The sequence below is a fragment of the Cricetulus griseus genome (genome assembly GCF_003668045.3).
Source record: "Cricetulus griseus strain 17A/GY chromosome 1 unlocalized genomic scaffold, alternate assembly CriGri-PICRH-1.0 chr1_0, whole genome shotgun sequence".
Taxonomy (NCBI): Eukaryota; Metazoa; Chordata; class Mammalia; order Rodentia; family Cricetidae; genus Cricetulus; species Cricetulus griseus.
Window position 1 is genome coordinate 95,953,071 of NW_023276806.1, and position 22,908 is coordinate 95,975,978.

The window sequence follows — 22,908 nt, forward strand, 5'->3', positions numbered from 1 at the left end:
GGACCAGGCAGGCTCTGCTCACATTGAAAGGGAAATGGGGACTGAGGGGCCTTAAGCAGACAAATAGCTCCCAGAGTCATGCTCCAAAAGTCTTTTCTCTTAGGATTCCTGGCCACAGCCTCTCTCAGAACCCATGTGTGCATCTGGAGAAAGCCCATCTGATCAGCACTTCTAGCAGTAAGGGAGGCCCCCCAGGGACAAGAAAAGCTCACAGAACCTGAAACACCTCAGTAACTTCTCTTCCAATGCCAAAGCAACTGCAGTTGAGACTACAAACAGTCATTACCACGAAGTAGCATAGGCCCTAAGTTGGAAACTCCTGCTTCCCTCACACAGTGCATCCCATATCTACAGTTTGTCACTTTGTCATCTTCAAAGAACTTACAACAAGAAAAACAAAAGCTGAGGTAATTATTATTAGGCATCTCAAAAATCTAATAAAATCAAATTCCTCTCATACTGTTATTAGAAAAAGAAAACACTTTATTAAACAAAACAATGGATTACACAGTAAACCTTAACACTTTAACAGTAAAACTTTTGGTAAGAACATTTTGGTGAAGTATAAAACAATGACACCTCCCCCCCATTTTCAACAGTTGCTCTAGTACCACTTAGGGAGAAAGGACAAAGCAGAAATCTGTGGGTCTGTAAATAAAAGATCCAGCAAGAACAATGCCTCTCCTAGCTCTCATCCCACTGACATGGTTGCAAAATGCAACCAAAAGCATATTAATGTAGCCAGTCACCCACTGGAAAAGCAAGCACCGCTCCATAGCCCCCTAGATATTTTAGTTTGGCTGATGAATGAAGAAGGGGGCTCCATAAAATGCCAAATCTAGAAAAAAAGTCAACTAGAAATAAGTGACAGAAACAAGCAGGCTGCAGGATCTGTGCTTGGTGGACTGAGAGTATCAACATGTCTTAGTCTTAGCTGTTTACACCCACATGGGTCTTTTTGGTAGCATGATTTTCACAAAGTGAACAATATTTTTTGGTAGAATGAATGTGTATGGGTCGCTCAGGCTGCTGCTGCTTCCAGCTCTCTGGCCAGGAAGTCCCAGCAGGGATGAAGAAGCCTGAGAACATAAGGCTATCACTGCCCTCCACTGTCTTTCTATGTATCTTTGAAGATTCTAGCACATTCATCAAAAGCCAGGGTCAGCACCTTTCAAAAATCTTTCTTTGTCCTTTCTTCCTGAAATGAACAACTGTGCCCAGCATGTGATCTAGAATATGAGCCTCAAGCATGGATTGTTAATACGCCCCAAACTGTTGCTGCAAAGGAGGGAGAAGTACACATTAACCAAAGGCTGGCTCAATCTTAACAATGTCACAAATGCATTTCTGTACCATGAAATAGTTTATAAAGCCAACTGGAGTCTTCAGGCAACTAAATCTACAGGTTTTCAAATATTTACTTTTCTTAAAAGTAATTGTTTTCTTGACGCCGGGAAGATGGTTCATTGGGTACAAACAGTTGCTGAGAAGTCTGATGATCTGAGTCTGCATCTTGGGACCCACGGAAGATGCTGGATGAGGTAGCTCGAGAGCTGGCTGGAAGCTCGTGGCCTGAAATACACTGCAGAGAGACAAGAGACACTGCCTCAACAAGGAAGAAGTGAGAAACAAGAAAAGCTGTCCTCTAACTTCCACATGTACACTGTGGTACACACACACACACACACACACACACACACACACACACACACACACACACCTTAAAAAAACCAAAACAAAATTTTTTCTCATAAAAATTATACAGCAAAAACATACACAGTAAGTAGATGTCAATAACTAAAAACTAATCAGGTGTGTGAGCCTATAGTTCCCAGTGTGTCAGGTTTAGAGCGTGAGCCAGTAGTTCCCAATATTTTGGGGTGGTTTAAGCAGAATGATCACTTGAGGCTAAGAGTTCAAGAACAGAGCAGATAACAAGGCAGGATCTCATATCAATCAGTCATCAATCAATCAGTCAGTCAGTCAGCATCCTCTTTCATTTGTCTTGGCCTTCCTATTCTGACCATTACTGGAACTATTAAATCTGTGGCACTCATATTCTAAGTTTTCTCTGTAATTCCCTTTGGGATGTCTTTCTCACAAGTGCATCTTAAGACAGCCAGAATTATTCCTGTTTCACAGATGTCACATAGAGATGACAACACTTTCTGCTCTAGAAGGGTTGTATTAGGTATTGTTAGACCATGGCGTTCAAGTACACAGAATATATGACTTAGTTATGGCCTCCAAAGACTTCACTGTTTACATTGATCAATCCACCAGGAGTATTCTTCCCTTGTTCATCTCTGATTCCAGACCCCCTATGTGGCTAATTCCTTGTCTCTGGATCTTGGCTTAGACAGTAAGCTCTTCTCCAGGGGCCTGCAGTAATTGACTTGACTATATGTCCTCAACTTCCTACATGCTCCAACCCATATCACAATTACCTGCTTCTCAGGCTTTATCCCCAAGATATTTCATGAGTGTGAGCTTCATGTCTGTAGATACTACCTTCCCAGAGGTGCCAGTAAGCACATGTCAGAGCAAGAGGGTACCCAAGGACTGTTGTATAAAGACTGGTGTCTGGACTCAGCCTGATAGTAAATGGAGGATAGGTTTTCATATAGTGAGGGTAACCACTGCAGCCGAGACAACAGAAGCAGTTATGGGGTCAGCTGAGAATGAAGACAGAGGAACTTTGAATGGAAGCTGAGAGGAGAAGGAGGGGCATCAAGATCCACAAAAGTCTGATTCCACTTGGTCACCTAATGCTAGACTAGCTAGGCCATATCCAGATTCATATGATACATCCAGAAACCAGGCCTGCAACATGGAGAGTAGGGGCCTGGGTTAACTGTAGCATTTATCATCAAGCAGATACAGTGACTTAGAAACCAACACAGCTCCTGGGGTACAGACTACAAGCTTTGAGACCAGGGCATTAACAACCAAGTGCAGCTCACGGGCTGGAGAGCATCCCGTCTGACTCACAGACCCCAGAACACTTACCAGACAATTGGGAGTGGCTGGGCATGTTTGGCAAAGCACAGAATTGCAGTGCTGAGGGAGAAGGTTGGCGACACCGGACACAGCGGATGGTAAATAGATGGAAATGTTCTGATTTGTTCTGGCAGCAGCATCATGGGGAGGGACAGCCCCAGAACAATATCTGACAGCATGGAAGGAATTAAGAGAGAGCCCTGTGCTGGGGACTCGTGTTTTATAAAGATCCTCAATAGGGCTCTCTGAAGCAGAGCTTGGCTGACCTGTATCAAGAAAGAAAACAGGTGTCTGTGAACACTGTGCACAGTTCTGTGACTCTGAACTACAGCATGTGAACTGCATAGCCCTTGATTTCATTTCCCCATGTCAGACACATGGACAGCTGCACTTAAACACTGATGGCAAAACTGAATGCCATTCCTGTAATGACATTAAACTCAACATACCATTGTATGTTCACATTGGTTTATCATGAAATAGTTTAGAAGACAGGCAGACCTCTGTCTGTGTGTGTGTGTGTGTGTGTGTGTGTGTGTGTGTGTGTGTGTGTGTGTGAGTGTGTGTGTGTGTGTGTGTGTATGTATGTATGTATGTATGTATGTATGTATGTATGTATGTTTGTGTGTATGTGTGTGTCTACCATCAGAACCATGTGTCCTGGTTAGTTTTACGTTAACTTGACACAAGCTGGAGTCATTTGGGAAGACAGACAATAAAGAAAATTCTTCCAAAAGACTGGCAAGTCCATAGTACATTTTCTTGATTGATGTGGGAGGGCTCTGCCCACTTGGATAGTGCCACCCTGGGGTGGCAGTCCTGGGTTTTTAAGCAAACAGGCTGAAAAGCCAGTAAGTAGTGTTGCTCCATGGCCTCTGTTTCAGTTCCTGTCTGAAAGGAACTGAAAATGTCCCTGCATTGAGCTTCTGCTTTGATTTCCCTAGATAATGGACTGTAGGCTGTAAGATGAAATAAATCCTTTCCTCCCCAAGCTGATTTTGGGTATAGTGTTTTACCACAGCAGTAGAAACCCTAACACCATCCATATAAAGCAAGGAAGAATGTGGGGAAAACAAAACAGGACAAACAAAACCAAACTACACTCAGTTACAAAGGAAGTTTGGCTGATTTTTTTCTTCTGACTAAAGTGGGCTAGACTATCAGTTTTATTTTAGTTCTACACAATAGCTAGAAGACAAAGATTCTCAAAAGACATAATGCTTTAAAAATAATCTCTAGGGCTGGAGAGATGGTTCAGCGGTTAAGAACATATCCCACTCTTGTAGAGTACCTGAGTTAGGCTCCTAGCACACTCATGACCCTCTCTAATTCCAGTTTCAGGGGATCTAACACCCTTTTCTGCTCTCTATAGGTACCACACACACACGGTACATATACACAAATGCAGGAAAACACTCATACACATAATAAATATATAGCACATAAAATAATAAAAATAAGTAAATAATAATATCCTTTTAAAATTATGAAATAAAATGGGATGACCAATCTAGAGAAAAAAAATATATATAAGGTAAACGTAATGAATATGGTCAGTTATTTTTCAAATACGTAGTAACTAAATTAGGGATTCTGCCTCATTGACCTTCCAGATCCCTTTGGATTTGCATACCCTATAAGTCTACAATACTAGTATAGCTTTGTCTTCCTAGAGTGGTCTCTTTGAGTGATGTGATTTCACAAAATATTCAAGCACAGAAAAGCATGAACTTGTGCCATTAACAGTGTTTTTACAGAACATTGCTGTATGTAAAGATACATCCTTAACAGGCATTGGATATGGCCTCACCTGACATATTTTAGATCAGTTTAATCTTCCCATGTTACACTGAGTCACAGGTACTTTGAACTGTGGCCTGGGGTGACTTCTTGTTTTGTATTGTTTTGTCTTGTTTTGTTTTCCTATTCTCCTCTCTTCTCTTCAGGTTAAGAAAAAGGCCTAATCAGACCATTAAGTGATTTGTATTTCTTTCCTTGGCTTCAGGACTAAGGGAGTCTGTGTTCTATTTTGCCTCCTTCTCTTAAGACTTTAGGCACAACTGTAGGAACACATTTGTCCCAGAGCTCCCCCAATCCCCTAGACATTAATGTGGTACATCTATCCTGCACTTAAACACACTGGATAGACCAGTTTGCTTCTGTGATCCTGTCTGCATTGAGTTCCTAGACCCATGTGAACAACTCCTACATCTCATCTATCTGTGTTTTCCCATCTCTGAGGCAGGAATGCCAATTGGAGCACCAGGACACAGGCTTGCCATTAGTGGGGAGAGTGATGGTCAAGGACATTTCCAGCACAGAGGGATACTATGACAGCATAGTTCCTTAGAGGAAGGACTCAGAAGACTCACGAAAGACTGGATAGGGAGAGGGGCATCCCTGTCACACAGCAGCAGCCACTCAGACTGGACAGGCATCTCCATGAAGAGTAGCCTCCAGGAATACCAAAAGCCACACACTCGCCCTCTTTTTCTTTGGCTTTGCTCCTTCCCATCCTTATTTCCATAGCTATGTGGGAATGCCTAGGACTGCACAAAATGTAACAGAAATGCCTCTGGAAGGAGGGTTGCATAAGTCCAAATGTGTATTGGTGTTCTATGTATTTCATGACCACCACTGCTCTGGATACTAAAAATGTAGCAATGAATAAAACAGGAGGGGAAACCCTCCACCTTCATGGGGCTGGCATTGTAATAGGAGAAGACAGCCAATAAACAAGGCATGGGAGTAAATGATATTAGCAGGTGATGAGTACTAAGCAGACAAATCCAACCGAGAAAGTGGGTTAACGGTGTCCTGTGGTGTATGTAGCAGGCAGGAAATAGTAGCTTTAACTAGACAGTTGAGGACTCAGAGTAGGTGACCTTTAAACAAAGACCTGAAAGATGTAAATAAATTAACATCTTAAATGCTCAGCACAAAGCCAGCACTGAATTAATATGAGCTCAGTCAGTCCTCTATATCCTTGAGCTGGCATTTCAACCATGGATTGAAAATATTAAAAAAAAAAAAAATCAGCAACAGCATGTCTATAGAAAACATGGACAGACTTTGTTCTTTAAACAATATAACATAACAACTATTTGTGTAAATTTACACTGTATCAGGTGTCATCCAACCCACAAAAGATTTAGAGTAAACAGGAGGCTGTGCCCAGGTTATATGCAAATGATATTCCATTTTATAGAAGGGAGTTGAGAGTGAAGATCTGGTGTCAGCAGAGGGACTTGAAACCAATCCTCTGTGGGTACTAAGAGAAAATTATGTTTCATTTTAGATTTCATTTCTATAAGAAATAAATTTGTTAATATACTTATCATCTGCTAGCAAGATATACATTCTGTCAATTGTGATCAATTTTGAGGCAGTTTATATATTTTTTTTTTTACGTGTATGAGTGTTTGAATATATTTATGCACATTTACCATATGCATGCAGTAGCTGCAGAGCCCAGAAAGGGCAGTGGATGCCCTGTAACTGGAGGTACAGACTGTTGTGAGCTGCCATGTGGGTGCTGGGAACTGAACCCAGGTCCTCTGTAAGAGCTGCCCGTGCTTCTGCCCCTGAGATAACCCTTGTGGTTGAATCTCATTTTGAAGCCGTGCTCCCCAGCTGGTGGCACTGGGGCCTTCTACCCCTGCTTCCATCCTGTTCTGATTCCTGACCCCTGCTTTGTGATGTCCTATCACCTGAATGCTGCCTTGCCTGCCTTTGCCATCAGAGACTCCATCCTCTAGAGCAGGGAGCTAAATAGTCCCTTCCTGGGGCTGTTTGTTGGGAATTCTGCCACAGTGATACAAAAGGAACTAACAGAACTCAATTTAAACACTTCAGGATGAAGCCAGGACTCACTGTGTAATGCCTCAGCTCCATGTGACCACCTGGCTATGGCAGGAAGCGAACAGGGACTCGGGGGACCCGGGAACTGCAGAACCTCCATTTAGGCCCACATGCTCTGTGAGCTACACAGGGTTAGGCATAGCTCACCTCTTACAGATTCCTCCAAGGGCCCTCCTGCAGCAGGCACGGAATACACATTCAAGCACTGATCAGCCAGGAGCTGGATCTCCTGCACAGATGAGTAAGTGCTCGCCAGCAAACCATCTTCCCTGGAAAGACAAGAAGGATTCACTCTGTGCATCTCTCCAGGAAAACAGCAAGAATGGTGCTGAGTTCAAAGGCTCTTCTAAATTGCAATTTTAAAAATGTATCTATTTGTATGTATGAATGTTTTCCTGCATGTATGTATGTGCACCACATATACTCAGCTCCTGCAAAGGCCAGAAGAGGACATCAGATCCTATGAAACTGGGGTTACAACTATGAGTCGCCATTTGAGTGTTAGGAACTGAACCCAGATCCTCTGCAAGAGCAGCCAGTGTTCTCAATCACTGAGCCAACACCCCAGGTCTTCAAAGGCTTTTCTATTAGTCAAGATCTGAAAAACCCTGATAGAGCCTCAGCTATAGATTATTTAAATAGAACAAAGAGGTTCTCAGGACATTCAGTGATTCTTCAAAGATCTTTTTTTTTTTTTTTTTTTTTTTTTTGATTTCTCTTTGCTTGCACAGACTCATAAGTTTGAGTAAGGAAGTCATCACTTGGCATGTCACATTTTGTGTCAGTGAGCCTAAGGACTGCTTACTAACTGGTTTTACATGCTCCACAGCTCTCAACCTCTGCCAGAGAATTATAGACTCCATCCTGCCCCTGCTGGACAAGCAGAGTCTCAAAGCTCTTTTTTAAGGTTCTCCGAGGTAAGGACCACAGCTCGGCGGATATTATATGTGTTTATAGAAGTAGTGAAATGATTAGTATGAGCGGTAGGAGACATTCCCAGATCCTTAACTTGGGCTCTCACTGTGTATGCTTTCAGTTCCTGCCCATTCATCCAGCATGAACAAGGAAACACACACACACACACACACACACAGAGAGAGAGAGAGAGAGAGAGAGAGAGAGAGAGAGAGAGAGAGAGAGAGAGAGAGAGAGAGAGAGAGAGAATCCACACAGCCCTGGCCATACCTCTGTGATGTGGCTGCATGTGGCAGGAACAGCTCAATAGGCACCTGCCTCTTAGAGAACCTTTTATTGCTCTGGAGGGTTTCTGTAATCTAAAGGAGTACAAATATGCATATGTAAAAAAGAGACTTACGAACACATGTATTTGCAGTTACAAAAAAAAAAAACAAACAAAAACTAAAGCAAAAATAAAAATTGGTGCACAGAAGCAGTACCAAATAGGACTTTAGAAACTGAGTACCTGGGCCATGATGGCTGGAGAGATAGTGTCCCGGACGTACTTCACATAATCAACAGTTGCCTCAATAACCGAAGCCACATCACTCTTCCTCCCCTTGACGTATGGCAGAAGAGTACGCAGCTGCTCGCAGCAAAACTTGATGCGCTCTCTGTTCAAAGAATTGTAAGGAGACAAGAAAGCATTAGTCTCACTTTCTTCTTTGGTCATAAGGATAAACGATTCTTCTTCCTGGTTTTTTATGAAAATGGACTGTCCCCATCTTCATCTGGTCCCTGTTTCAGAGACAGGCCATGTCCTCACAGGCCAGTAGTCCCCACAGCTCTTGAGATCACAACCTCCAGGGTCCCGCTGCAATGTGGCACAAGGTGAACAACTGCCAAAATACAGAGTCAGTGCCATGGCAGTCCTAGTTCCCTCGACCAGGCCCACAGCTGTGATGCTGAGTGCCCAGACAGTGCGAAGCACACCCCTCACAGCCCCTGAAGATCTGTGGAAGCCTGCCCTTGGGAAAGGCTCTCACACTATTCAGACATCCTTTTTCAAGTCACACTAGAAGCCTAGCAGGCCAAGAGGAGTCAGAATCTGGGTTTGGACCATATTTTTAACAAGAGGTTGGTGTCTTGTGACATGTGTGTTTTACACATGCTGTGGCCTGAGCTGAAGGAAAACAAGAAGATAGCTTTCCTAAGCAGATGAACTAAAATGCAAAGGACAGTGTCCAAGCTAGGATCCTAAAGAGAGATACATTTAGACTAATTTTAGCAATGTTAAAGTTATGAAACTTGTGGAAGGAACAACCACGAAACCAAAGGTGACATCGACATTCACCTCCTCAGCTTTTCTTTGCTTGAGTGAAGAGCAGAAGTCTTTCTGGTTTTCTCAGGACCTGGCAATGGGGCCTTCACTCCAAGTTCTGTGTCATTTTTCAGCTGCTCAGAGCTAGAAGCAAGTGAAAATCATGCCACATATTAAAGAGGAAAATTGCCAGGCAACTGTCAACAATAAACACCAATTCACTAACCAGATGGAGACTAAGTCTTCTGCTTCATACGAAGGGGAAAATACATTCATTAAATCACTGGACCTGACATATTTGGTGCTTAATCTTTTCTTTCAGATTTCAAAATATCATAAATCCAATGATCAAAATTCTAAAATATAACATAATCAGGACTAAGACATTCTAATTTTATCAATTATGGCTATTCCAAATTACAAGCAGTCACCCACACACAATGCTTTTTTTCTAACACTTCATGGTACTGTAAAAACATTGCAACATCAGTCTATTTCTCTGTATTTGATAAATTACATACAACAGTTGATGTTTGGACAACCTGCTATAAAGAAGACTGAGTTAGATGGCTCCTGCCCACCTGTAAGCTAACATTAAATGTTCTGAAAATGTTAAATGACAGGCTATATGATGTCAGACAGATGAGATGCAGTTTTTGCCTACAATATTTTTTACTGGGTCTTAGAGTCCCTCTGTAAATTAAACAGCATGACTGTATCTACCCTTAAGAGGTTAAGGCACATGGGGCCGGAGAGAAAGTTCGGGGATTAATAACAAAGGACATAGTTTCCATTTCCAGCACCCACATGAAGGTTCATAACCATCTGTAACTCCAGTTCCAAGATATCTGATGCCCACTTCTGGCCTCTGAGGATACATACTACAAGCCTGTGGTACACAGACATAAGTATAGCAAAACCCATATACATGAAACAAAAACGTAAAAGTTAAGGTCCATTATAGAGAAAAGAACAGAGCAACTTTACACACCCTACTCCAGCTTTATCAGCAAAGTTAGTTTCTCTCCCTTTTAAATTTTCTCATTTATGGGACGTTGTTCTGACTACTGTCTAGATTCTGAAAATTCATGTTTTGCACAATTTTATTAATTTTCATTTTATGTGTATGATATGCAACACATGTGTCTGGAGCCCACAGATGCCAGAAGAGGGAACAGGACTATGTTTTGCACAATTTTATTAATTTTCATTTTATGTGTATGATATGCAACACATGTGTCTGGAGCCCACAGATGCCAGAAGAGGGAACAGGACTGCTGGAACTGGAGTCATAGACAGTTGTGAGCTACCGCATGGGTGCAGGGAATTGAACCTGGCTCCTCTGGAAGAGTGGCCAATGCTATTAATGGCTGAGTCATGTCTATAGGCCCCCTTTGCATTGTTTTTTAAAAAATTTAAAACCAGTCCCACTGTGTGTGTGTGTGTGTGTGTGTGTGTGAAAGAGAGAGAGAGAGAGAAAGAGAGAGAGAGAGATGGAGAGAGAGAAAAATGGAGAGAGAAAGGGAGGAAGAGAGAGAAAAACGTAGAGAGGGAGGGAAGGAAAGAGAGAGCGAGAAAGGGAGGGAGGGAGGGAGGGAGGGAGGGAAGGAGAGAGAGAGAGAGAGAGAGAGAGAGAGAGAGAGAGAGAGAGAAGAGAGAAAGTGAGCATGTAGAGGCCAGAGATCCCCTTGGTTTCTTTCCTCAGGTGCTGCTCACCACAGTTTTTGAGATAGTCTGACACTGTCACCCAGTGGGCTAGGCTGGCTAGGCAGGGTGCCCCAAGGATCCTTCTCCTGTTTCTACTTCCCCAGTGCTGGGGTTCTGAACACCCATGCCTCAAAACTTTTATGTTTGAATTCTGGCTTTCAGCTCAAGTTCTCGTGCTTTTGAACAGCTACTTTATTGCCGAGTTATCTCCCTAGTCCTATAATACTATTTCCTTTATCCAAAAGGGTGGAACTTGATAGGAAATTTTACTTTTATTTACAGTGGTAAGATTAGGAGGGAGGATAAAGAAAAATTCAGAATTGGCAGACATTGAAACATGCTTTCACACGATATTGGAACCTCACCACTCCCTTCCCCACCTCACACCAGACAGGGGGGCATCTTTCCATAACACTCTTTGAGGCTCAGCTGCTAAATACGATTCTAAAAGCTGTCGCTCTTCATGCACCACTTAAGTGAGATCACCTTTGGTTGGCTGCACTGAACTGGCTGCCAAGTCCCCTCCTTGTTCCTAAAGTGGAGGGCATTCTACACATTCTGGAAGTACCTGACTCAGAATTTCCCCAGCATCAGCATCCATGGACCACAGTATGTGACCATTCTGGGAAGCAACATTCACAAAAAAGTTGGGTTTTACCCAACATGCAAAGTTAAAAGAGTCTGACCCCAAGTTCAACTGCCTGTGGGATGTGGGTTTGAATGCCAGCTCTATCACCCAGACATGAAGACACTGAGAGAGGTACAGACACTGAGACAGCCTACCCAAACTGCCCCTTAAAACAAAAAAAAAAACCAAAAAACAAAAACTGAGAACTTCCTTCACAGGATGTATAACAAACTCTCCTAAACACAGGCATCCAACAATTGAAGTGTTGAGTTTGTGAGTTCAAAACAGACAACACGGAGAAAGTCCTGTAGACAAACTAGGTAAGGTTGTGTTTGTCTGTCCAGATATCAGAATTTCAGATTTGTGTTTGACAAAAAAAGGGGTCTGCTGTTATTTTATTTGAGAATCAATGTGCTTTCTTCTGCTTGGTTGAGTCCTCTTGTGAGGCGTACCCTGATCTCAACTCTAGAATCTGAAACCGAAGAATGCTTCCTGTCTTCCAGGCAAGAGCCCTTCCCTCTTCATCACTCTCAGCACCAGGGCTAGTGTCCTATCATGAAGTTCGCTGCAGTATCTTTAATGAAATGCACACACAGGGCATATGTAACATGGAAAAGTAGGGAAAAATAAAACTAACCAAAGAAACAGATCAGGAGAAAAGTGTCCCCCGAGTTCAGCACAGGCAGTCTGGATGTGCAGTTTACATCCCGGAAGGCTCTCGACGCTTTCCTCATCTGCCGGGAGTTTGGAAAGAGGCTCATTTTAGTATTAGAATCACTACCAATGACTTTTACAAAGCAGGGTTTATAAATAGAAAGCAAATGATAGATTTCAGTCCAGGAGGCATAAAACCACTCGGATTAGAAAGTACCACTGAACGGCCCCATACGCTGAAGCCCAGGACACCCTCTTTTCAGTGAGTACCTGGTAACTCAGTGACTTCTCTTATAAAGCACCTCCAACAGGGCTTATGCCTCACCTTCCTATTTCTAAGTAAATGTCAAGCAACTGCACTGTCAAGATATTGCCTCAAGGGAAAAAGAATCTGCAGCTGTTGGTCCTTGGAGCAATGATAAAACATCTAGAGAATGACTGTGACCCATCAAAGGTGTAGGGTGAGTGGTGACCAGCTGCTGTTTGCACTGAGGACCAGAGAACAGCCTGCAAAAGGACCATGACCTCATGCTTAGTCATACCCAGGAAGACTTCTCTGAAGCCAGAGGGGCTGAGATTGGGGGTGGGGGTGAGGATCTGCTACAAATTGAACTCACTACACTGACCATTGAAAAGTAGCACTATAAAGGGGCAGGCATACTGACTCCAGAATGTGAACTTATATATAACGACCCATGGTATGTTTCAAGAAAGTATTATCTTTTTTTTTTTTTTTTTTTGGTTTTTCGAGACAGGGTTTCTCTGTGTAGCTTTGGAGCCTATCCTGGCACTCGAACTCACAGAGATCCGCCTGCCTCTGCCTCCCGAGTGCTGGGATTAAAGGCGTGCGCCACCAATGCCCGGCAAGAAAGTATTAATTTTAAGATTAAAAAGTTTCCAGCTTTACAGAGATATAACCGTGTGTGTGTGTGTGTGTGTGTGTGTGTGTGTGTGTGTGTGTGTGTGTGTTATGTAGAGTTGATAAACATATACATTGTAAACATAGCACAATCAAGTTAATGTATACATCACATGTCACCTTACATAGTTATTTTCTTGTGCATGTGTTGCAAACGTTTAAAATGGATACTCTCAGCAAGTTTCAAGCATTCCACACAGTGTTTTTAACACAGCCATCAAACTGTATCTTAGGTCTTCAGAGTTTACTCATAGGGTGCAGCACCCCTTGACCAATGCTCTCCATCTAATATCACTTAATTCTGAGCAATTTCTCAGCTAGTAGCCCAGCCTACAACAAGCAAAAATAGTTATTGAGCCACATTAATTCCAGGACTTGGATGTTTAGGATAAGCTAATTTAATTAGTGCTCAAGTGTTGCAATATACACAATACAATAGGTAAGGGATTACGAAGGAGAGGTCTAATTGAGGCATTGACATTAATGTTTTGTATCTAAACCTATGCAAGAGAAAGAATGACCCTCTATTCATTTCAAGAGATAAATAATTACACAAGTGTTTTCTAAGGAAAGAGTTACTGTGCAATTCCAGGTTAATGCTCCTGTTTTTTGAACATCCCTGTAATGAAGTAACCTAATCAATTATATTTTAATAACCAAGCTATGATGGCAGCCAGGGTACCAAATGAAAAGAAACTTAGTAACAATCTCAAATAAAAACAAACAGAACCCATCATCACACAGCTATCATGCACCTCATTTGAAATTTCTGAACATTTTAGCTTCTCTTACAGAAAAAGGAAAAATTCTTTTCTCCTTATTTACACTTATTTCCTGATCACGATTAAAAACACACTCATAAAATACATAGCAAATTGTTAATCCACAAATAAAAGGCTTAAATGGGAAACTAATTTAAAGATGTGCAAACATGGCTTTTTGTAGAGTTTAATGAGAATTTCTTAAACCTTTGCAAATATATTTTTAACTCACCTGTATCTGTGAAAAATGCTCTCCAGTAGTTTACAACTGTGTTCATTTTTTCCAAGGTCAGTGGCTCAGTGAAACTTATATCCACTCCATATTCTGAAATACAGTCTAAAGAAATCATGTTAACACTAACCTTGTAATTCCCAATTGAAAATGAAACACATGCTACATGAGGAAGTCACATACATACCTTTAAATTTTTCAGGTATTACAAAAACAAACAGCAAACGTGTGTTTTTCTTCTTTCGAGATCTTGGGGGGGACGGGGGGGGGGAGGAAAGGGGAAAGTGTTACAAAGAAACAAAATCATCATTCAGAAAAAATCAGACTCAAGGGTTTAACTTACTAGAAACTAAACTATAGATGCCTTTAACTTGGAGAATTTAAACTAATGGGAAAACGTTTTAAACTCAGCATCTCAAATCAATGAGGAATGATATGACTGACTGCTCTTTCTTAACTAAAGAAAATAACCTGAACCTTATCCATATTTTCAAATTTCTTATTAGTTTAAAAAAGGTTGAAGAAAAAAAGGACATTTCAAGACCACGATCAAAATAAAATCAGGGGCTGGAAAGATGGCTCAGTGGTTAAGAGCACTGATTGTTCTTCCAGAGGACCAGGGGTTCAACTCCCAGCACCCACATAGCAGCTCACAACTGTAACTCCAGTTCCAGGGGATCTGACACACATGGCAAAATACTAATGCACATAAAATAAAAATAAATAAATGTAAAAATAGAATTAAATCAGCAAAATCCAGATTGGATAAAGTTATATAAAATTAAAAACTCTTTTAAACACATACATATGTGTGCGTTTGAACAAAAGATACATATGTATAATTTAAGACAAAAAAACAAGGAAGATAAAGTTGAAATTTGAATTTTTATCAACATGTGTTTTTAGATTCATAAGCAGGAAACACTGAACACTGATTAGATATTTCAATATTACAGAATTATTAATCTATAGATGTGTCATTGGTGTGGCTTTTGTTGAGTCCAATCTTAGCCAAGTATTTACTAAAACATGGACAGATGAACTAAGCAATGTCAGATTTGCTGTAAAATCCACCTGCAGCAGAGATTTTTTGGAAGAGGGAAGATGTCACACTAAGAACAATCAAAGCTGCACTGGGGACTTGGGAATTCACCTGTCTGTTCTTTCTACTTTCATATGCTTGAAATTTTTCAAACTAAAATGTACTTTGAAATAGTTAACCAGACTAGTATGCCAGCTAAGCCACAGCTGGTTCTTCAGCTCACAAGCCTGGGTCATCCCAGAAGAGGAGACCTCAACTGAGAAAACGCCTCCATCAGGCTGGTCTGAGGGCAAGTACGTAGGGCGTTTTCTTGATTAGTGACTCATGTGGGAGGGCCCAGCCCACTGTGGTTGGTGCCACCCCTGGGCAGGTGGTCCTGGGTAGAACAAAAAAGCAGCTGAACAAGCCATTGGGAGCAAGCCAGTAAGCAGCAGTCCTCCATGGCTAAGGGGCTATCTGAGATGGTAGGGTCTGGACTCAACATCAGATCCCAAGAGCCTATCACACCCCAGAAATAAATTCAGGCCATTGCCAGCTCCACACAGAACTCAGGGTGCTTGCTTTCATATCCACCATAACTCTTAATAAACTCTGAAAAGATGTGCCATATTAATGGCAGTTATTTTTTAAAAAACTTAAGGTGGACAAATTTTATGTCAAGTATATCAATAATACTGTATCTTATGGATTTAAGAAATGGGTTTTAAAGGCGATTTTAAAGATGCAGAGTCAAGATTTGAGCAGTTTTACCTAACTGACTTGACAATCTCCAGTTCCTCTGCAGTTAAGGTGGAAGCCACCTTCAAGAAAATTATGTCGAATGACTTTGTAACCAAAAGCATAGCTGCCTTCTTCACATTGCAAATGGTCAGGGTGGCATGTGCCAGGCTGGAAAAGAATCTCTGTACAGAGACAGTCAGGAAGTATCTTGTGGCATCTCCAACTAGCAAAAGATCTAGTTTTCTCTGAAAGAGAAGAAAGGAATCAGAGGACACATGTAATTACTACCAAACAAACAGGAATGAGAAATAACTCAAGGAGCTGGCAGTACTCCAGGCCAGGAAGCTTGTCATTGCCTTATGCCCAGGACTATGCTGGGGTCTGAGCATCTTGCTACTTTGTAAAGATCTTGCCCACTAAGGCCTTTGGAGTGTGGTTTCCCTGTAAACTTCTCTCTTGCTCCATTAACAGGTAAGGTTATGATCCAGTTTCTTAATTGGACTTTTCTGCTGGAAAATGTATTTTGTGAGAAAGACAAATTTGTGAGTCCCACATTATTTATTTTGCTAAAACCACTTTTGGGAGAACAAATTTTTAAAAATCTAAATTTGGTGCTAGAGTGATGGATGGCTCAGGAGTTTTAAGAACCCTGGCTACTCTTGCAGCAGACCCAGATTTGTTTCCTGCACCCATGTGGTGACTTACAGCTATTGCTAACGACAGTTCCAGAGGACCTGGTGCCCTCTTCTGGCCATCGCAGGCACCAGCCATACACATGATGCACATATATACATGCAAGCAAAATATACAAAAACATCTCATAATGTTTTAAGTGAGTTTATGTTTGGGTTTTGTGCCTCATTCACAGCAATCCTTGGTCAAATGCAAACCATGGGTTGACAGTTGGACCCTTGCCTCTCTCCACACAAGGCAGCATCCTTCACATAACTATCTCCCTCTCTCCTATCCTCCATGCACTTCTGCTGGGAATGCCTGGAATTAAAGACTTGATTCTATCTCTTGTATTTACAATTAATATTTACATACAACGATTTTTGTTGTTGTTTCTTTGATCCATACTGTTCCTTGTAGCTCCTACTTGCTTTTTCCTGGGATCCACTTTATTGAATTCCAGTACAGGCTCAGGAGATTCTTCTACTCACCCAGGTCTCACAAGTCAGTGCTAGCTGGTCTAGGTCAAAATCACGGTGTCTCTAAATTTGGAGGATGATGGTCCATTACCTTGTGATCTTCAGAATGACTGCTGAAAGTACCAATCATCTTTGCTTTCTTTGGGTGATCTTATGTCCTTTTTTATCTTAGTGTCCTGATAGTGTCTGAGTATGAGCACTTATTATTGGCTCTGGAAACTGATGGTATTTCTTCCATCGTGGACCACTTTTTCCTCGCTGTTTTCTTTCTCTTCATGGGAATCTTCTGGGAAAAGTTAGAAAGCCCAGGAAGATTCTTTGTCTCCACTTCTCTGTAGTAGATTAGATTGCTTGTGCAGCCTTCAGTCTTCTAAAAAGTACTGAATTTAATGTGAATTGTGGATTTTTAAGGTTTTATATTTTTTGGTGTTTTTATAACCTGGCTTTTTTTAGAATGTGACTTCTCTGAAGATATACATTAGAATTTTACTTGGGTCTATGTGTGTGCATGTGTGTGTGAAGGTCCCAGGACAACCTTGAGTGTCATTTTTCCAGCAGTGTCCACCTTGTTTGTTGAGTGTCTCTTGAGTTTGGGCTTGGATTTCCCACATATGACAGTATGGCTAGCCAGAATTACATGAATGTGCAGTTATGCCTGGTGTGTGTTCAATTGTGATCGCACATGTGTACGCCTGTAGATGGTGGGTAGAAGTCTGCATGAGATTTCTTCATCTGTTTATCCCCATCTTATTTTTTGAGCCAGTCTCTCTCACTGAACCTGTAGCTCAAAGATTTGCCTAAACTGGCTGACCAATGAGTTCCAGGGGCTCCCCCTGTGTCTTCCCAGAAGTGTGTGTGTGTGGGGGGGGGGGGTTGCAAGCTTGAGATACTGTGCCTGGTCTTTACACAGGTACTCAGTTCCTAATACTTGCACATAAGTACTTTACCAACCCCAGCCTCGTAAATTAGAATTCAAACAATTGTTTCTATTCTCTTTTTCCAAACACCTTCAGTTTTCTTTTCCAAGGACCCAAACAAGGTTAATTATGAACAAAACAAATTTCTTTGTTGCTCTGGAGATTGGAAATTTCGAGATCAATGTGTTGACAGATCCAGTGTTGAGTGAAGGCATGATTTCTGATTCAGAGAAGGCAATGTCTCAGTGTGCTTTTATGTGGTGCAAGGGCTGATGGGCCCACCTAGGGCCTCTTTTATGGGAACACTAATCTTATTCTTGATGGCAGAAGTATCCTAGTGACCCTAATCACTTGGAACAGCTCCACCTCCTAATGTCAACACCTTGTAGTGAGGACATCAGGAAGTGACTTTGGAGAGGACACTAACACTCATAATAAAGCAGATTCACAACGTGTGCCTGGAAGAGCTGCACACCTACATCCAGTAATCTTTCCCTAGAGAAACTTGTGAATCAAGGGCTAAGGGGCTGTAAATGTCCCCAGTGTTGGCTACCTTTAATGGAAACTGATTTGGGTCAGTGTTAGGGAGCAGGAAACTGAACAACAGACTGAACAGCAGAGAGGCTGGGCTGTGCCTGTTCCTGGCTACACAGGGGACTGGAGTTACCCACACTGGGACGCTCTGTCCCACGTGCAGCTCATTCTCTAGAGACAGCAGTTCACAGGCATATACTGGAGGCAAAAGCATCCTTCCACTGGTCAGATAGATGAATAAGCTAAGCACAGGCACTCTGCACACAGCTGCTTCCACACCAGGTGCTCACCCTCTGCACACGTGTGGGTCTTTGTTCTTATCCATCGGCCTCACCTCAGCAACTCTCCTCTCCCTGTCTACAACACTTTTCTCTGTAGTGAACAGAGAACTCTCAGCTCCTGGCACTTTCTAGATTTCAAATCTGACTGTGGATTTCAGTATCTCAGAGAAACTACTGTGTTGGGACCAATAGTCCATCTAAACCCACGCATTGTATCCAATGGTTGGGTCTCCCTGGGTTTTAATGTAGAACTGCCCCTCCCCTTTCAGAGGCTGCATTACTTCAAAAGTGCCTGCTGCTGTGGAGTTCAGAACAGAGGAAGAGGCGGAAGCAGTTATGTTCAACCCACCAGCAGGAGCCAGTCTCACTTATCTGCCCCACCAACATCAGAACGGATAAAAGTGTCCACTCATCAATGTGTTGTTTTTGTTTTGTTTTGTTTTGTTTGCAAACTGACATCAGCCTACTTCACCAAACTTCTATTTTCTTCGAAAACCCTAATATTTTCAAAACATAGCACAACCTTTTCCTTTAAGAAGAATTATTTCGTTAATTAATTGACACAGGACCTTGGTATGTTCCCTAGGCTGGCTTCAAGCACTCAATCCTCCTGCCTCAGCTCCTGAAAACTATGACCCGGAATCTGGAGGCCCTTGTGATCTTTCACTTCATTTGAAAACCAAACCACAGGTCAGCAGAATTTCAGATGCAATTCATTAGTGTTTGTTGTCCAATCACACTCTACCACATGATAGATTCTATCCCAGCATCTTCCTGTGAGACCCTCCCCAAAGATGAGTGCTGTTGTATCTGTGATATGTGCTTATGAGAACTTACTCTAAGAGGGTTACAGTTTTGTTTGTTTAATTATGTGTTTAGTAGAAGCAACTGCCAATATGCTAATATAATCTACATGGTACAGATAGGGTAACCATAAAATGATGATATAAATGTTTCTGTCGTGTGTGTGTGTGTGTGTGTGTGTGTGTGTGTAATGTGTGTAATGTGTGTTATGTATGTGATATCTGTTTATGTGGTATGTTTGCAGTGTGTGTATACAATGTGTATATGTGGTATGTGCTTATGTGGTGTGGTATGTGTATGAATGTATATGTGTTGGGTGTATGTGGTATGTGTGTGTGTATAAGGTGTATATGTGTGTGGTATGTATGTGGGCATGTGGTGGATGGGTGGCTGTCAAGTGTCTTACTCAGTTACTTTCCACCTTATGTTTTGAGACAAAGTTTCTCACTGAACTTAGGTTCAGGCATTGGGCTAGACTGGCTGTCCAACAAGCTGCAGCCATCTCACTGTCTCAGCCCCCTCTCCCAAGCACTGGGTTACAAATGCATGCTGCCGTTGCTGCTGCATCTGGCTTTTATATGGGTACTGGGTGCCAAACTTGAATTATCATGCTTCAGCTGTAAGCCCTTTCCCAACTAAGCAACTTACCTCTCCAGTCCCCTAATTTTTCTTTTATCTTTATATAGTAATTTTTCTCTCACTGAGTCACTTGAGAATAAAACAATGTGGCATGAATAGTTTATAAGCCAGGGGGCTGGGACTGGGGATAATTTGTAAAATTTTCTATTAGGAAGTTCTGTTCTCTTAGTCTTCTCAAACACCTTGCCACTTTGTGCTCCTGCTCATGTTTGATAATTACTCTCCCACAGGTATTTATTGAGCCCTCCTACTAGGCAGAGACAGTGCTGGCAATACAGGTGAAGGGGCAGCCAAGCACCCCACACAGGCCTTCTATGCCTTCCCTCTGGTGCAAACAGCAGAACAGTGTGTAAGCCTTGGTTACCAGCCCATTCCCAACATCTGATGTGGGACCAAGGGAGCAAAGGCTTCAGGGCAGGAACCATTATCTGCCCTCTGGTTCCAGGCACCATCACTGGCTCTAAAGTAAGAGACACAACCCAACCTACATTCGAAGGGGAAGCTCACAGTGCAAGGGCCCTTTGCATGGTAGACACCTCTATATTTTCTTACACACCATACCTGAGCACAGCACACACATACAATGTTATTTCAAGCTGAAAGAATGGGAAAGAATTACAGGGATGTGCATTCAGGCTGGGCAGTAGAAACTGTTCTCCCCACTGTGTGAGTCACAGACTCTGAGAACAAAAGCAGCTATCTATTTGAGCCTTGTTCTAGGTGGCACCTGATGTTCTAACTGCACAAATCTCCTCCCAGGCTCCCCTCCCAGAGTCCCCAGAATCTATCCAAGAGCTGTAAGAGACAAACACATGGGGAGGAGTCTGAGGGGGTAGTTAAGGCGGAGTGGGGAAGCAGCAGCATGGGAAGCCATGTTCTGTGCAGGAGCCCAGGGTTTGTAAATGCTATGTGCTGAGGCACACAGTACAAAACAAAGCTGTTCCAGAAAGATGTGATTGGTGCTCTTGCTCCTTTTCCTGACCTACAAAATCAGAACCACAACATACTCAGGGTGTTAGCAGTCACACAGATTAGAACAGTTAGGATGCCACTCAAGACCACTATCCAGCAATGTAAATTTAGCAGATAAAGTATAATTAGCATAAATTGTTGATGGTGTAACATCTGAACACAGGCTATAGAAAGGTTTGCCAACAATGAAAGAAATGGAAAGTTCTAGCATATTCTCCTTTGCAAAATTGCCTTTGAACACACGTCTATAATTTCCACCTAAGAACACAATTGGCTAGATTTCATTTGACAGTATTTTTTTTTTCTGTATGAATTGCTTAGTGCATTTTTTTAACCAATACATATTCATTGGGAAATTGTTTTTTAAATGAGGTGAAAATGAAATCCCTTGCTCTCTTGGGGTATGCCCTATTAACATTAACACCCTGTCCCTTGTCCTTTAATTATGGGCAGTTTCATAACTGGCATCATCACTAATGCCCTTATCTACTGTCTCATTTCTGGTCGCAGCATTCAGGGCACTCCAGTCCTACAATTTAAAAGCACTAGGTTTCCATCTGCAGTCAGTGGCAGTCTAAACCCTTAATTAGTAACAGCAGGTGCTGAAGTGCTTAGCACAAATCACTCCATTTTAGTGAGTCGTTATTTATGTCACTCTTATCACAGGGAGCAGCAATGACAACCAGCCAAGGCTGCCTGGGCCTGAACTCTCAGAGGGTGATCACTGGCCTCTGGTTTCCCAGACACCAAGTGATTTAGCTGTATCTGGAAACTGAACAAGTTGTGGTGCTCACATAGGGGGCTCCACACTCTCCTGGGTCAGAATCTACAATTATCTGTGTTCTAGATAAGCAGGCATTTTATTCGGAATTTCATTTTTGTGCAGCTTTGCTTAATCCTGAGCCGCTCAAGTACTTTTTCTTAGAGCTTTCGTGCGCGCACAAACACCGCCCAGAATTACCAAAACCCCGTTAAACAATTTACGGAAATAACTCCGTTTCCAGAAGCTTGTTCCTAAGGGGTCAAAAGATTAAGTAGTCAAAGCCTTCTAAGGGCTTTAAGAAAACTCATCTAGGTATAAGTTAACCCTCGTATTTATCCAGAAAATTCTGAACAACAGATAACGCTGGCTTCGCTTTCTGGGGTGAGTAACGCTCCTCTGCGCTTCCTAGCTAGGCCATCAGCTTCCCTGCCTTTGTTTTGTTTCGTCTTGTAGACAAGGTCTCACACTATAGCCCAGGACAGGCTTTGAATTCATAGCAGTCCTCCAGCCTCGGCTAGCAAGTGCAGGTATCGTGGGCGTAAGTCACCAGACCTGGGTTTCACTTTCCGTTTTTTCTTTTTTCTTCCTATTTTTTTTTTTAATCTAAAACAGTTACCCTGCGGGTCACCAAGGATCTGGTCAAAGCGAGTTTCTAGAGCCTCCATCTGCAGAATCTGGATGCTTGCGAACAACTGGCAAGCAGGCTTTGTTTGATCGAGGCCACCTTGGGTCGCCATCTTCGAAAGGCGAACAATGCAAGGACAGGGACTCCGGAAATAAATGCAGATAAATGCGCACTCCTACAGCCCAAACCTTTCCTGTAGGAAAGGACAAGCAGGGTCTCCCAATTCCAAGACTGGCCCCAGGTTCCACTCGGGGCTTTGGGGTCAGGGGTTCGAAGTTTGGCCCAGTGGCTTTCTTGCCTGAATTATCAGCCCCACACCGAGCACGGCTCCAGACCCTTGATGGAGCCTCCTGAGTGTGCTCCGGTGGGGCTGGGCCTGAGGGGCCAGGCTGGGGTGATGCTCACAGCCCTCTCCCGACAGACAGCTCCTACCTGCCCTGGCCTCCGGCCTAGCTTCTCACTGCTGATCAGGTCGGCCAT

General features: G+C 42.5%; 1 protein-coding gene across 1 annotated transcript; it reads right to left on the minus strand.

The window, feature by feature from the left end:
* Positions 1 to 1,426: 1,426 nt before the first annotated feature.
* Sohlh2 (spermatogenesis and oogenesis specific basic helix-loop-helix 2) lies at positions 1,427 to 22,908 on the minus strand. Its single transcript, XM_027394920.2, has 11 exons — positions 22,861 to 22,908; positions 15,773 to 15,987; positions 14,168 to 14,229; positions 13,981 to 14,085; positions 12,052 to 12,148; positions 9,113 to 9,223; positions 8,285 to 8,432; positions 8,047 to 8,135; positions 7,009 to 7,130; positions 3,010 to 3,266; positions 1,427 to 1,582 (listed from the first exon to the last, which is right to left on the minus strand). The coding sequence occupies exons 1-11, from the start codon at positions 22,906 to 22,908 to the stop codon at positions 1,427 to 1,429; spliced, it is 1,410 nt and encodes a 469-aa protein (XP_027250721.1).